Source organism: Caenorhabditis briggsae (assembly GCF_000004555.2).
Source record: "Caenorhabditis briggsae complete genome, chrX, whole genome shotgun sequence".
NCBI lineage: Eukaryota > Metazoa > Nematoda > Chromadorea > Rhabditida > Rhabditidae > Caenorhabditis > Caenorhabditis briggsae.
Genome location: NC_013491.2, coordinates 19,622,667 through 19,639,428, shown reverse-complemented (window position 1 = coordinate 19,639,428; position 16,762 = coordinate 19,622,667). Strand labels below are relative to the sequence as shown.

The following is a 16,762-nucleotide window of genomic DNA, read 5'->3' as shown; positions in this document are numbered from 1 at the left end:
TTTGAAGTGCAAATACCGTGAACACTCTGAATTGAAAAACCAAGGTTGAGCCAATTTATCTAAGTTTCTAAATGAGATATCAAAAAAGTAGTCAATTGACAAAATATTTTTGATATTATAATAAACGTTTTGTCAGTCGACAAATTTTTTTATTTGTTTACGGAAAATGAGATACGGTAACGGTCAATGGGATGTAAATTCGGTAGATTTTTTGCCATTTTGACCATTTTCAAAAATCTAGAGCTCGGCTGTCCAGTTTCCAGCATACTTGCAACGGGCCGGGCCGGGCCGGGAGTTTTTCAGAGTTTTCAGGGCCCGCCCGTCTCGGCCCGGATTTTCGGAAAAAATTTTTTCTGTCTTTTCAGAAATTGTTTTGGGGTCAACAGAAAAAAATGGACAATTTTTCTGACAAGAAAAAAAATTTTCAAGATAAGAGCGTGAAAAAAATAGTTCTTTTACAAAAAAATTTGACAAAATTTCTGAAATTTCAAATATGGAGAACCGCCGGGCCGGGAACTGATTTTGCAAGTATCGTTTCCAGGACACCTTATTTCACCTTATTTCCACGTTTACAGTACAAAATGGGGCCAAGAACACTTCTTTTAGAAGTTGCAAAAATCTGAAACTGAAAATTTTCAAAAAATTATGTTAATGCAGATTTGACAGTACGTCCGTTTTACACCATCCAAAATTTTCTAAGTGATCGGAAACTTGACAGCTGAGCCCCAAGTTCTTGAAAATGACAAAAGAAGCAAAACGGAAAAATGATTCTGCGTGCTGCGTGAGTAATACTGTACACCGTCACGTCAAAATGCATACGGTAACTCAGAAAAAAGTCAAAAGTCTTCTGCTTCACCGTTCTAGTTTCAGAGCTAGTATCCTAACTGAGGTAAAAATTATTTTTAAAACAAAAACTGGGAAAATTGGGGCTCACGTTTCGGAGGGTACAGCGATTTGGGGGTACAATGGGGTAAAAGTGATTGGAGGGTACGAAATCCACAATTCCGGGATATACCATTTAAAACTAATCTGGTATTATTTTAAAATTTGGAAATCTTTTTTAATGATTGATGGGAAAATTGATGAAAAAAAGGCAACAAAATTTTTATGCCATAAAAGATTGCATAATAAAACTATCTTTTTCAAAAAAATGATATTCAACCCAACAAACAGAATGTGTCATTCGCTCTGCAGAACCTGTGAAATCTGACGCAATGAAACACAATGAGAGAGAAGCAAGAACGGGAAGAAAAAAGCGGGCAGGCAAAAATGTGAAAGATTAGGTCACTGTGTGACGGCAGAAAGAAACTCATCTTCTTTCACTCCGCCACCCACTGGTCAAATCATCTTCAGTTTCTCTCTCTCTCCACTGATCTCTTCTTTTCACTTTGAAACTCTTGTTCCTCTACTCGCAACGTGGGATGCTTTTGTGTGTGTAATCGGACTGGGATCGTTGATTGAAATTGAGGGAACGTAGTAGTTGCGTGTGTGAGTGTCCGTATTGCACCCCACGAGGTTCTGTGTAACAAAGAAATATTTTATACGTTCCGTTACAGTTTTCATGGAATGACAGTTGAAGAAAAATGGAAGTGGAGCCTATATTGTTGAAAATTCATTCAAAAACCTTTGATTACACTTAAAAATATCACAAAGAACAAACACAGAAAGAGCATGAGTAGCACAAAATAGAACCATACTATGGAAATTTCCGCGGTTTTTCGACGGTGCGAAGGATGGTCTTTACAGCATTTCTGATGTTTTCCGGTCCACAGAAACAGTGTGCAGCATTGTTTTTGTCCGGCGTGAAGTTGATGAAGCTGAATTCCTTCGCATTCTTCTTCAACGTCGTCATCCTCGATTTGAGTGGTTATTGTGATGACTGGAAGGGAATCTGAAAATAATTTTTCATATATTTTAGCGGGACCTGCCATAATTTTTTTTGGTATCGATATTTAAAGACCAACTAATTCAGATATGGTCGGACTCGACAAGCACTACAGAATGTATGTATTTGGAAAACTGTGTCATGTCCATAAACAAAGTTTAGAGCCGTAAAGAGGCTGATCCGGGCCTTGGCTGAAAATTTTGGCTCTTTTTGTCTGTTCGTTGTGTTTATAGACAAGATACCATACTTGTAAAATTCCGGGCCGCCCCGCCAAGGCCCGGGTCCGGTCCGACCCGAGCCCGGCTCCTGTATTTTTGAGTCAAATTTTGAGCTCTTAATACAATTTTTTCCAATTTTTTTGATTTTTTTTGAATTGTTTCTCTGTTTGATCAAAAAATCGAAAAAACTCGAAAAACATTTTTGATCGAAAAAAAATCACATAAGGGTACCTCCTTATGTGTTTTTGAAATTTTCAAAACTTTTGAAATGACGGTCCGGGCCGGACCTCGGAAATTCGGAAAAAAAGCTCGGCCCTGCCGGCCCGTTACAAGTATGCAAGGTACAAGTTTTCAAATGTTATCATTGTGTTGTACTTGTCAATTTCTATCATATCTAACTTTATTGGTCCAAAAATATTGATTCTAAAAGAAGTTATGGCAAGGCCTGGTTTACAAGTATGTCTTTTCATGTAATAATATTTGAATTTCCCACTTACTGCGACTTGGTGCATGACTAGCACTTGGAAATGACACGGAGTGTTCCATATTGAGAAATCTGAAAATGTTCCTTCTTAATAAAAAACTGAATTAAAAAGACCCACCAATCAATAGAAAATAAGAGTAGCTCAGGTTTCAATATCTCTCCAGAGAGGCCCAATTTTTCGAAAAATTAATTGATGAGATGACGAGACGGGACGCAACGCACACGCGTTGCGTTTCAACGTATGACAAAAAGTTTTTGAGGTGACAAAAGCACCAAAGCTCTTTCTCTGAACAGTAGGTGGCCATCAACAACTTTTTGACATCAGTTTTTACTTTTTGGTTTGAAGAGAATGGATGGGGAGAAGTGTCAAAACAAAGTCACAACTTTTTTATTGGGAAGATCCGAGGATTCTAGTATTGTTGAGATTGGAACTTTCAACATTCTTTTCAAGTCTTGTCTGTTTTGTGTTTTGGCGAATCTTTGTTTCCAGATTCATTTAGATTTCTGCTCACTAGCCCTAAATTTGACCTTTGTCTAGAAAATATTTATCTCTTTTCTTTTTTTACTTTTTACCCATTCATTTTCCTGAAGTTCTTTTGCAACACGAAGAGCATGAATTGTATCCGTTTCCCCTCCCATCAAGTCCAAACGATCACACATGACTGATTGTCATTATTACTGCAGTACCCAGGGAGAAGAGATATAAGTGTTCTCTTCCTCTGTTACATGTCACTAGGGATCAGAGATCAGCAGAATTCTTGTGTCAAATTCACATAAATCTTGTGTCCATTGAGAATCAATTGAATAAAAATTTTTGCAATAAAAATTTGATGATATGAAATTTGTACCGTCTCCAACAAGATTTAGATTATAATCAATCATTCTTTGTCGCATGCGCCAAATGACCATACCTGAACTATTTCTTAGGAATTTTATTTAATCAATATTAGAAGAATAGGGCATAGGGATTGTCAACTTCACACACTTTATTTTGAAAAAAAATTTAATACAAAATCAGATAGAAAAATGTTCCAATAATAGAACGACTCCTTTACAGTTCAACTTTGAGCCAATTTATTAAAACGTGAAAAAGTGCGTCTTCCAGAAACCATCAAATAACTGAGAAACTAGGAATTTTTTGAAACATTCTGTCAAAATTTTCAATCTAGGTCTGTTTTACACCCTCTAAAATTTTAGACCCGATAGAAAGTTTGACAGCCGTGCTCTAAACTCTTTAAAATGCTCTAAATCGTTTTGTCTGTGTCTCATTGACCGGTACTGAATACGGACTCATAGTTAATGGTTTGAGAGTCATTCTATCAGAGTGTTTTCAAAAAAAGCAAGAATATTCGAGAGCAGGGGGGAGTTACATTAAAAAACAAAAAAGTTATATGCAGAAAAGCCAAATATACAGTAGATAGTCCGAAATAAGAATGAAGCGAGTGCGTACTACATGAAGTTGACTCTAATTTTTTTTTGAGTTTTTTGTTGAATCATGGAAAGTAGAATGGTTGGCGAGTCCCCAATTTTATTTACTCGTCTGTAGAGCTCTTTGGGTCCTGAAAAAAGATAATTAGGTTAGAGCTAAGTAGATGTGAACTTTGAATATTCAAGTGGGAGATTCAGAGATTGCTGATGAAAATGTTTATTCATTTTCGAGCGGAAAACACCAAGAATTAAAAAAGTGATTAAATATTTAATTAGAGAACCTTCACCCCATTACATCAAAATCGATCAAACTACCTTTTCGAAAATACGCTTTTTAGCCAGTACTGTACACGGGTCAGGAATCGGGGTTTTTGTTTCTGAAAGTCTAATAATAGGTTACTGTAGTCAGGATTAGTTTCAAGTTAGCTTCTTTTCAGGATTGACACCATAAAATAAGGCTCCAGAATTGACGCTCAAACCGTATTCATCAGTCTCCCCATACAAAACATTTTTTTTGTGATTTCTTGGATACTCACCTTGTTCTCTCTTTCTTCCACTGCTTCAGCCTCTTCCTTGGCTTTCTTGGCAGCATCGCGCTGCACGATCTTCTCCTTGAGGAGATCCTCGACGAAATGAAGAGAACGGAGATCGACAAGCGGCTGGAGCTCACGGTAGAACATGAAATCGATGTACTCCTCCGAGAAGATGTATCTCCCATCCGGACCGATCTTCTGCTCATCAAGAGTTGGAGCCTTCTTGTTCTTCCCTGAATAAAATACTGATTCTTTTTGTGATTTGTATTTTTTCCCAGCAAATCAGAAACTCCAGTCTCAATTTTCTCATGTTTTGGAGTAGTGCTACAATTATGGGATTTTTATTTCAGTATGACAAATTTTTCTGAAAATCAGACTAGAAAATAACATATCATTATATAGAAGATGTGGGAAGAAAACAGAAATCTTGATTTTAGCACTGAAGGGCTACCGTATACCAGGAAGTAGACTGAAATGGGAATGAGCCAAATATCATAACTACAGTATTCATATCAAAGAATAAATGAATAACACAAAACAAATTTTTCTGTGGATTTTCAGCCATTTTCAGGAGTCTGAAGCTTGGCAATACTCTAAACATATTGACAATACTCTAAACACTCTGAAAATTGAAGAGTTTGTAAAACAGACGTAGATTAAAAACTTTGCATTCACAGAATTTTTCAAAAGTTCCTAGTTTTTTAGCTACTTGCCGATTTCTGAAAGATGGATTTTTCACAGTACAAAATCGGATAGTATGAAAAATTAGGAAATTTCAAAAAATTCTGTTAATGCAAAGTTTACAATCTAGATCTGTTTTACGCCTTCCGAAAGTTTCAAAGTGGTCTGACACTTGACAGCCAATCTCCAGAGTCCTGAAAATGAAAATGCCGAAAATCTACTGAAAAATAGGTTATTGTAAGTGTTATTGGCCGATACTGTAAATTTATAGCAACGATGACAGTCATAGGAAGTTCTTTGATAACTAACAATGTGATAGGCTTGATCACTTAAGTGCATTTTTGAATAAGTATAGAAATTCTTAATTTGGCTTTGATAATTACTGGAAAATTTATATAATGCACATATTGGAATTTCGAAAAGGGTACGGTACGATTCTTAAAACTGTTCACTTACGGTATTGATACTCAATTTGCTTCTCCAATTGGGATTCTCGATTCTCTTGAAGAAGATCTTCCAAAGTCCGATGCGGATTCTTGGCAATCCATTCGTCAGTCTCCCGTCTCTCCCGTTCCACACGACATGTTGGACTCTCTGGCATTTCGCGCTCGGATCTCGGCCGTCCAGTGTACATCATTATCCATTGTGAAATCGGGTCCTGTGTCATTTTTTTCATATTCACGTAAAGCAGTGAAGGATGCACTGGGTTCTTAGGTGGATTTTCGGCTGGAGTATCAGCCTTTACTGGGAGGTCAGATGAAGACGAAGCAGGTAGCTCGGATGAAGACGAAGAAGCAGCTAGATCGGTTGAATCCATAGCTGGTCTGAAACTAGAAATGAAAAAATAAATTTGTCCAGTTTTCTTCTCTTTTCCTCTCCCCAAAAATCTGGCTCCGCCCATTTCTCCTCCCCAAACCTCCAAATAAGGACAATTATTACAGAGTGAGGAGGAAAAGGAAACAGCATGTTCTCTGCAAAACTTGAGTCCAGAGCTCAAGGTCCCGAGCTCTGCAGGATCCACTTGTCAAAAATTCGGGGAAAAGAAATAGAGCAGGCATAACAACAACGAGGAAAAAAAAATAGAAGAACAAGTAATAAGAAGATACAAGGTGTTCTTTTTTGCAGAGGAAAAAGAGAAGAAAATAAGATTTTCATGGGCACAAACCGGGAAAATGCAAAATCTGAAGAAAATGAAAGAAATGTTCCACTTTTATAGAAACGGAAAAATCCCGAAATCCGGAAAAATGTTCCCCTTGTGATTGCGTTATTTTGGTTTAGATTTATCACTATCAAACATATGATCTGTTTCTCTGGATCCACTTATTTTTGTTTCATCAGATGTTGCAGAATCTGGTGACCAAGAACCGTGGAAGATAGTATAGTTCTCACCGAAAAAAAATGTTGCAAGAAAGCTGGAATTTGATGTAGATGCGATTACTTGAACGAATAATCTAGGAAATTGAATTAGCTTGTTCCCAGAATGTAGCTTTCTTTTTGTTCGGAAAGTATGAAGTGTAGCACAGTAGAGGTTCCTAGAAAAAAAAAGAAAATGGATGCAAATTCTCCATGCAAAATAATGTTCAAATCTGTTGGAGGAATTCGTCATATTCATATTCAAATTTTACTCCTTCCTCTGACTCATGTTACAACGACGCGCTGTTCGATTGTTTCGGTTCTCAAGTACCGTACTTCAATTTGTTTTTTTAATGAAATTTCGAGAACCCCAAAAAGAAGAAAAAAACGAACTCAATGTCCCTACATCATTCTCCCATGATTTAACTTTTTTCCGATTCACATTTCCGGAGAGCAGTCAAGTGATCTATTTCGAGACCGAATTTCCAAGTTTCTTCGTTATTGTTTCTTTAAATGAATTCGGGGCGGATGGTCGGGAGGAAATTGGTTCGCATGACAAGAAATTGAACTTGGCGGAGGAGAAGAAGGAACAAAAAAAGAAAAAAAAGCTAGAAGTTTGATTAGAGAAGGTTAAAGGAAATTGGATTTTTTTAAAGAAAGATAAAAGTAAACAAACAACAAAAAAGGGCAAGTGTTTTCTGGCTTTTGAGTAGAAAACAGTTTCCACTTTCTCAATTTTCTCACACCTTGGAGTATTGCTAATGTAAAAAATTGTTTTTCAGAGCGGACTAGAAAGTTACATATAATTATCTGAATGGTGTTGAGAAGAAAGCAGAAAACTTGATTCTAGCATTGAAGAACTACCGTAAACCAGGAAGTAATTTGAATTGTAAATCGTTCGGAGATCATTCTAACATTATCTATAGTACATCAAAAAAATCTATAAAAACATACTTGTCAGTTGATTTTCGTCCATTTTGACCGTTTTCAGAGGTCTGAAACTCGGCGGACAACTGTCTGATTATTTTGAAAGTTTTGGAAGATGTAAAACATACCTTGATCAACAACTTTTCATGAACGAATTTATTTTTGAGAATTCCTAGTTTATAAGCTATTCGTCGATTTCTAACATATTTTAACACGTTTTTAGCACATCTATGGGTCAAAAAGGAAAGTCTTTCAGAAATTCGCAAATAGCTGAAAAATTAGGGATTTCCAAATAATTATTTGAATCTAAACTTTTCAATCTAGGTCTGTTTTACATCCTCCAAAAATTTCAAATTGATCGAAAATTTGACAGCTGTGATCCAGACTACTAAATATTGTCAAAATGACCCAAAATCTAAAATCCGGTACTGTATATTTCAAGGATTACTGCAGCTAAAACTCAGAAATCTATTTTGAGTTATAAAAATTGAAAATTTTCTACTCATGAAATCTCTGATCATTAGAAAAAGTGTGAAACAAAAAATAACTGAATTGAAAATATTTACCCAATATGATTTTTTTTTCAAAAAACAATTTAAAAATATTTGCTCGTGGTCTCTTTTTTTTCCTCCTCTAAAAATATATCTAAGACATCAGGAAGAGTGGCCACTGACCAAACTCATCTTTTCCTCCATGCATTATTTTTTCCGCAGCAGAAACAATCCTAGTACTTTGCTTGTCACTATCGGATGACTATAATCCTCAGCGTGTCATGAGTTCCAATATCTAACAAATGAGGATTTGAAATGAGCAAGTGTCTGTGTTTTGATAAAATAGGAGCAATCTCAAAAACTAGACGTTCAGAGAAGAGAGAAAAAACAGGAAATTCTATTGTACATAGCTGTGATTTCTATATTTTTCCTTCTTTTTCAAACTTGAAAACATGAAATCAAGAAAAATAAAATAATGATGTGTTTTCGGATACAAAACAAAATAATTTTCACCAGAAAAATATCAAAAAATTTAAGAATAGACTAAAGTTTCCGGGACTGCTCTAGTCAGACTAAAGTAAGATTCCTAGTGTAACCCATTAGTTCTGGGGTGGTCGTGTCTATGAAAAAAAAGAAAGAATGATGAGAAGAGAGAATTGTTGTGATGTTCTGGTCTATTTGTAGCAGAGAAAAACACAAGAGAGGTTCTTTTTGAATCAACTATTAATAACTTTAGTTTCTATTTTTGATATTCTATCTTTGGAATACACACCTAAAAATATATTTTGTTCTTTGTACGAGTCACAAACAACAGATTCATCAAAGACACATAGAGTACCGGTCAAGCAAGATAAACAAAAACGTGTTTTTAAGTAGGTTTTGATCATTTTCAGGAGCCTGAAGCTTGGCTATCAAGTGTCGGATCACTTTGAAAACTTTGGAGGATGTAAAACAGACCTAGATTGGAAATTTTGCATTCACAGAAGTTTTGAAAGTTCCTAATTTTTCAGCTATATGCTGATTTATGAAAAATACCGTATTTCTTCTAATAGAAGCCCATGGGCTTCTATTTTTCGATGATTAATTTTCAAAAAAATTTTTGTTCAAAAAATTAGAAGTTTGACAATTCGGAAAAATTCTGAACTTCGAAATTTTTTCTAAATTCGAAGTATTCATTCTGTAATTCCAACCTCCAAAATTCCATATTTATGAAATTCTGAAAATCCAGAACCTCAAAATTTGAAATTCAGGAATTCTGTAATTTTTTGAGAAATTTTTGTTCTAAAATCACAGTTCCAAAATTTCTGAAATTTTCAATTACCGTATTTTTTGAAATAGAAGCTCATGGGCTTCTATTAGAGGGTCGGCTTCTATTTTTCGAAGCACTTCGCGGAATGAGCTTCTATTGGAGGTGGGCTTCAAATAAAGATGGGCTTCTATTTGAGGAAATACTATACCTATTTTCAGGTTTTTCAGTGTAAAACGGGTCAAATAAGAGTGTCGTTTAGAAAACTGTAAATAGCTGAAAACAAAGAACTTTCAAAAAATTCTATGAGTTCAAAGTTTTCAATCTAGATCTGTTTTACACTCTCCAAAAGTTTCAAAGTGATGCGACAATAGAAAATTAACCAAAATAGTGCGAAAAACTGAAAAACACAATTTTGTTTTTTCCGGATAGTTTTAGGAGGAACTGTTATTTTAACAATAAATTTGGAAGCTGCAAAATATAAAATGAAGAAGATTAGCAAAATTTGGCATGCGCGCAGTGTTGCGAGAAATATGACGACGCTAATTATTCATCATTCATTTTTGCGGACACGAAAATATGTCCGAAAATATCCCTAATCCTGTCTCTGTATCTCTGCTATGTGGAAGTGACACGAATTTGAAATTGAGATAGATAGAGAGCGCTGAATGCGACTCATTTATTATAACGGACAAAGAAAGAAAGATATCTAAAAGAATTTTTCTGCAATATGAATAATTTTTGCATCAAATGAGAACTCGTGTTTTGGTTCGGATGAACACAAAAAGTGCAAACGGAAAAAGTGCACCTAATCCCTTTCGTATAGCAATTTATATATTTGAACTCAATCACGTTCCAAAAAAAGATTAAAAATACATTCTTTCCTCGAGAAAAATGTAATATGTAAGTACAATTATTATAGTGTATAGCTAGAGGATTACGGTAAGCTGGATGAGTCAAAATCAGCTTTAAAAAATGTGGTTTTTTTGCAGGATGACAGGCGACCAAAAATATGATCGGACACGACTGCAACCTTTGTACCCTACCACTCCCATAAAACATGACCCTTTTGCAAAAAAAAATTTTGCGTTCGAGGTCGTACAAGATGCATGTCAGCGTTTTATTAGGTTGGCGGGAAAGTCTTTGTCACTTTTTCAATAGTTTATTTCTCAAAGAAAAAATAACCGAATAATTAATTATATTGTCCATCATTATCAACAACATGTCTCCAACGTTCCCTCAATTTATGGATTCCATTGCGGTAGAATCCAGCCGGGCGTGAGGCAAAGTATTGTTTGAGTGCCGCTTCGACCGCTCCACGGGAATTGAAGCTTCTTCCTTCGAAGGCACGTGTCATATCGCCAAATAACCAATAGTCGGAAGGAGCAAGATCAGGAGAATACGGGGGGTGAGGGAGAACATTCCATCCATATCCCATCAGCTCCTGCTTCACTTGTTTCGAAACATGTGGGCGAGCGTTATCATGTTGATAGTACACTTTCTTGTCTTTCAGGGCCGAACGGTCGACTGCTTTCTTGAGGTTTCGTAGTTGAGTAGTGTAGAGGTCTCCAGTTATTGTTTTGCCCTCGGGCAGAAGTTCCCAGTAGTTGGGGCCGTCCACTCCCCACCACACAGAGAGCATAACTTTTTTCGGATGAAGGTCGGGTTTGGGGACATCCTGTGGGCTCTCTCCTTCTCCAACCCACTGGGATTTCCTGTGGTGATTATCGTAGAAGACCCACTTCTCATCTCCGGTTATTAGCCGGTCCAGCCATCGATCGCCCGCGTGGAGAGTGAGAAGAGTAATCGAATCGTCGACTCGGCGGTCAAGGTTGGCTTGAGTCAGGTGATGACGTATGAATCGACCAAAAAGTTTTCTCATTCCAAGAGACTTCAAACCTTCAAGGACTGTGCTATGGTGAACTCCGAATGTGACAGCTAGTTCACGGCTAGATTGAAATGGATCCGATTGCAATGCGTGCTTCAGCTTGTCCAAATCCAACTCACGGGGTCTCCCAGAGCGATCCTTTTCATCGAGCGAGAAGTCATCTTTTTCGAAACGATGGAACCAATTGCGAATAGTATTGTAGTGAGGGGCATGTGTGTTGTACACATTCTTCAAGAAAGTTTCCGAATCCTTCATCGTGGTGTGAGATAGGAAGAGGTAAATCAAAACATGTCTGATGTGAATAGCAGTGGGAACAAACATATCGTTTCAATTACAGATGAGGAGCAGGGAAGGAAATGGGGACTTGTTTATATGGAAGGTTCTTATCACCTTGTTATTCACTAGAGTCGATATCATACACAGCCTCCATATACGAGAACAGTGATTAAACAAACAGAGTGACAAAGACTTTCCCGCCAACCTAATACTACTATCTATGACAGATGTGAAAATACCAAACAGAAAATTGGAACAGATAACGTGGATCTAAATATATAAGTAGTAATATCATACAAACTCGTCACCTTTCCTCTCATAAAAGCCTGCCTAAACCGTCAACATTGAGCTCAATTATCTCGATTCCTGTACAAGATATCAAAATTTTGTCAACTGATAAATCATTTATCATAACGTCGCCAACATTTTATCAGTTAACGAAATTTTGGTATCTTCTGAAGTAATTGAGATAAATGAGCTCAAAGTTGACGATTTAGATTTTTGATTTTTTTCGATTAGAGAAAACGCAGTATTTTTTGAAATATGGAAACTAGCTAAAACAAAAAATGTTTTGCTAACAATAATTCCTGTTGAGAATCTTATTACAAATTACGAGAATCCAATATATGCATTTGCCGAAAAGCTCATGGATCTGCTATTTACAACATCATCCAGAAATTTTGCATTAGTTGATGTTCGGGCAAATGTCAGATGATCTCTACGAACAACACTAATGAGCGTCATTGAGAAAAAATAGATTGTGTAGCAAAAAGTATTTTTGTATCTCCAAGAGACTCGTAAGTCTACTAATGTCACGTCAATACATGGGAAAATAAGAGAGCTCAAAAGTCAGGAAACTAAAGTAGACACTGATATTAGGTGAATTGTTTTCTGTTTTGTGTCCAGAGAAAGACCAAATGTCCAAAGAAGACCAACAACATCCCCTTCAACTATGAATTCCTCGTTGGAATCGGTCGAGAACACCGATTCATCTAAAAAAAAAACTAGGTTTATAGGAATAGTACCGATTCGGAGAACTGCAGAGAAGAAAACGGAGATATACCTAATGAATCAGATGCCAAGCAATCAAGTTCCTGCCCACTGCTTATTGAAAATCAATCTTTCTGAAAATCCTAATATTGACTCACTTAAAACAGGTGAACTTGTCGTCAAGAACGTCACTTGATATCTCTCCCATGAACTGAGATGAATTGGCTCAAAATTGACGGAATGGTGGGCATTCTACAGTGCGTCCAATAATGATAGGACACCCCTTGTTTTTGACCATAACTTGAGAACGAAAAAATATATCGAAAAACTGTAAACGCCATTTGTCTTGAAATCAAAAATTACTTCGGGACACACGTTTCCGGTTTGGTATTAAATTTACCGATCCTCAGAAGAAAAAAGTCTCCGACGTCGTTCCAGCGGAGGAAACAACTTGGAGAGTCGTTTCGATTCTCAAACCAAAGAAGAATGATGGAACAACGTATTTCCTTGAAAAGATAAAAAGGGGCGGAGAAAAAGCAGTTTAGGGGCGGGGTTTCGGCTGACAAGGAACACAAGGGACGAGAAAGTTGTTTATATTTACTCGAATTATCTATTTTCACATAGTGAACGTGATAATTTTGATATAAAACAATTGTTTTCAAGAAAAACAGAACAACGATGGATCCTACAAAAAATGGTATCTATGCTCACTATCAGTAACAATACTTGCATTTCTTGCAAAAACCACTATTATTGAAACTGATAATAAATTATAAGTAGAGTATAAAGTGCGTCAGGTGTAGCTGAAAAAATAATACTTCGACCTTTATTAATGATTTTCTCTGAAAACAATTAGAAATTTAGTTTTTTGGAAGCTTGAGAGAACTTAGTAGTTTTTCTGTAATATCTTTGATTTGAGAACGACATAGGGGTAGGGGTAGAAAACATGTACTAGGTCTATTTTTTGTGGGAATTGAAACGTAGATCAACGGAATTTTTCAAATTTCGAGATATTGTAAAAATATAATAGAATGCATCTCTTTTATTAGACTTTGAGCCAATTTATCTTAGTTTCTGTGATAGATATCAAAAAGTAGTAAACTAACAAAATGTTATTGATAATTTGATAAATATTTTGCCAGTTCACTACTACTTGATATCTCTCCCATGAACTGAGATGAATTGGCTCAAAATTGACGGAATGGTGGGCATTCTACAGTGCGTCCAATAATGATAGGACACCCCTTGTTTTTGACCATAACTTGAGAACGAAAAAATATATCGAAAAACTGTAAACGCCATTTGTCTTGAAATCAAAAATTACTTCGGGACACACGTTTCCGGTTTGGTCCGTGCGGTAAACTAGAAAATGAGCAAATTTCGACCGTTCAAAAATGATAGGACTCCTTTCAAAAACCGATTATTTTTCAAATTTTCGAACATATAAAAAAACGTTCAAGCACTAGAAAAGATGTAAAACGTTGTTTTTTATCATGTTCAGTGTTTTTGGTTATGATTCATATCACATTTGACCTAGTTTCGAGGATTTTTATAAGTCAACACAGGATTTTTAGAAAAATGCTCAAAAAATCCCGAAAACTGCTCCAATGATTTCGGAAATCACCAGAAACATGTTTTATGATGAGATTTTACGGAATCACGATGAAATAATAGTTTTTCGATATCTTTTTTCGTTCTCAAGTTATGGTCAAAAACAGGGGGTTTCCTATCATTATTGTTTCCTATCATTATAGGACGCACTGTATTAGAGTGGTCACATTAGTTGATATTTCAGATTCATGTGAGACATAGCAACAGAGCATCTTTGCATCTGTTACTTCATAAAGTTAATAAGAGTGTTTGAACATTCCTGACACTGGCAAATGGCGACAGATGGCAACATATGCCGCAGAAAAGTGTCGATTTGTCAGTTTTGTTAGAATTTCAAGAAACTACTTTTTGAAAATTTTGAATGGTAGGATCAAATAGTGCAATTTGCGTTTTCAGACACCCGGAAATATAATCTGTTTTATGTCGCCTGAAAGGCCAACGAATCGGAAAAATTTTCTGTTCTAGTGATCATTTGAAAAGGAAATAAATTTTCACATTTCCGGAGGCGGGAAATACAACATCGCGAAAAGTTTTGCAACTTTGCACATTAGAAGATGTATGATTATTCTTGACATTCTGAAAAAAAACATTTCAAGATCTTTCGCTGTGGACATTGTTGAAAAATACTGCTCAAAATGTTTGTAGCAAAAAAAAGGAATATGAATGCAATTTTTTTTTTCTCAGAGTTCTATATGAAACATCACAGAGCTTATTCCAAATGTATTAATTCAATTCACGGTCACAGATATTTTGTACTTTTATCTTGGATATTTTGGTATTTTGGTTGTAACATCAGGTTTATATATCCCAGTGGATTTCACTACACAAAGCTGATAATAAACAGCCAACCACAATCCAAACATCATTTCGCCGAAGCGGATGTCAAAACCCAGTTTGATGTTTCTAAACACATATTAAGGAGTGGCTATCATTAGATATTGTAAATATATTTTTCACTGATGAGCTTGTTGGAAGACAAAATGAATTTTCTGAAATTTTGAACAATTCACGAGATTCTGAAAAAATCAAAAATAAAAAATTGGATAATGTGATCAAACTTTGGATGATGATTATTCAAATCCACTGAAGGAATTCCCCGAATTTTCATTTTTTTTTTGAAGTTAAAATGCCGTTTCAAATAGACATGATGGTTTTGGTCTATAGGTTTTATTCCAAAAATTGAACTTCTTTGGTGAGATAAGGTCTAGAGATCAGTGAAGTGCTTAGAAGAAGATTTAATTACCAGAAGGGTCGATTTGTTGAACGCTAGGCTTTTCAATTACAACACAAAAGATGGCGAAAATTTGTTATTTTCAGTTTTGAAGTTTATTTATTGAAAAACCATTGCTACAGAAATAAAAATTAGCCAGGAGGGCTCTAAACCCATAAAGAAACGGCACCATCGCTTTCGTTACCTATCAAAACGACACTGTACATAGAAATGGTGAATTTGGGCTGGTCAGAGGGTGGGAGAAGAGGGGAAATGTAATCAATGAAATGTTCAGGTGAAGAAAATGCGAGAAGACAGCTTGCGGACCCGGCGGAACATGGACGAGATTTTGTTGCGCGCTTCAGATGCAAATCCCGTGTTTTGGCAAGTCTGGAATGTAAGTTTTTGTAGAAAAATCAGTTTTCCTAATGTACCTCAACTTGCAATGGGCGCTCATCAATTTTCACCTCACAGATGTAGCATCCGTGGCACGCCTTCATCTCAGACTGTCCAATTTTCTGGTTTCTCCAGAAAAGGCGTTTTGGCAAGGAGATCTTAGAATTCAGATTTTTGGTTCTGTTGTTGAAGAAGCCAGCACGTTTAGGAGGCGAGTATTTTCGGTACTCGATGAATTCAATAGTCAAAGCGAAGGAGACTGATTTTTTGGGAGAGACGTCTGAATGGAGAGTAAAATCAATGCTTTGCATTATTTTGTTTCACACTTGTAAGCTGAAACGGATTAGCTGAAAACATGCACTTTGAAGCAGCGGTCGGAAATCGATAATGTTTTATTAGGTTGGCGGGAAAGTCTTTGTCACTTTTTCAATAGTTTATTTCTCAAAGAAAAAATAACCGAATAATTAATTATATTGTCCATCATTATCAACAACATGTCTCCAACGTTCCCTCAATTTATGGATTCCATTGCGGTAGAATCCAGCCGGGCGTGAGGCAAAGTATTGTTTGAGTGCCGCTTCGACCGCTCCACGGGAATTGAAGCTTCTTCCTTCGAAGGCACGTGTCATATCGCCAAATAACCAATAGTCGGAAGGAGCAAGATCAGGAGAATACGGGGGGTGAGGGAGAACATTCCATCCATATCCCATCAGCTCCTGCTTCACTTGTTTCGAAACATGTGGGCGAGCGTTATCATGTTGATAGTACACTTTCTTGTCTTTCAGGGCCGAACGGTCGACTGCTTTCTTGAGGTTTCGTAGTTGAGTAGTGTAGAGGTCTCCAGTTATTGTTTTGCCCTCGGGCAGAAGTTCCCAGTAGTTGGGGCCGTCCACTCCCCACCACACAGAGAGCATAACTTTTTTCGGATGAAGGTCGGGTTTGGGGACATCCTGTGGGCTCTCTCCTTCTCCAACCCACTGGGATTTCCTGTGGTGATTATCGTAGAAGACCCACTTCTCATCTCCGGTTATTAGCCGGTCCAGCCATCGATCGCCCGCGTGGAGAGTGAGAAGAGTAATCGAATCGTCGACTCGGCGGTCAAGGTTGGCTTGAGTCAGGTGATGACGTATGAATCGACCAAAAAG

At 36.6% G+C, this 16,762-nt stretch overlaps 3 protein-coding genes across 3 annotated transcripts; all 3 read right to left on the bottom strand.

Moving 5' to 3' along the window:
- Positions 1-1,616: 1,616 nt before the first annotated feature.
- Positions 1,617-2,649, bottom strand: CBG07362 (the record flags this gene model as incomplete). The annotated part of the gene is made up of 2 exons (XM_002645656.2): positions 1,617-1,891; positions 2,601-2,649. The coding sequence occupies 2 exons, from the start codon at positions 2,647-2,649 to the stop codon at positions 1,617-1,619; spliced, it is 324 nt and encodes a 107-aa protein (XP_002645702.2).
- Positions 2,650-4,119: 1,470 nt separating this feature from the next.
- On the bottom strand, positions 4,120-6,046 carry CBG07363 (the record flags this gene model as incomplete). The annotated part of the gene is made up of 3 exons (XM_002645657.1): positions 4,120-4,146; positions 4,552-4,781; positions 5,686-6,046. 3 exons carry the CDS (start codon positions 6,044-6,046, stop codon positions 4,120-4,122), a joined length of 618 nt encoding a protein of 205 aa, XP_002645703.1.
- Positions 6,047-15,512: 9,466 nt separating this feature from the next.
- CBG28088 lies at positions 15,513-15,928 on the bottom strand (the record flags this gene model as incomplete). The annotated part of the gene is made up of 2 exons (XM_045240614.1): positions 15,513-15,611; positions 15,656-15,928. The coding sequence occupies 2 exons, from the start codon at positions 15,926-15,928 to the stop codon at positions 15,513-15,515; spliced, it is 372 nt and encodes a 123-aa protein (XP_045098674.1).
- Between the last annotated feature and the right edge of the window lie 834 nt (positions 15,929-16,762).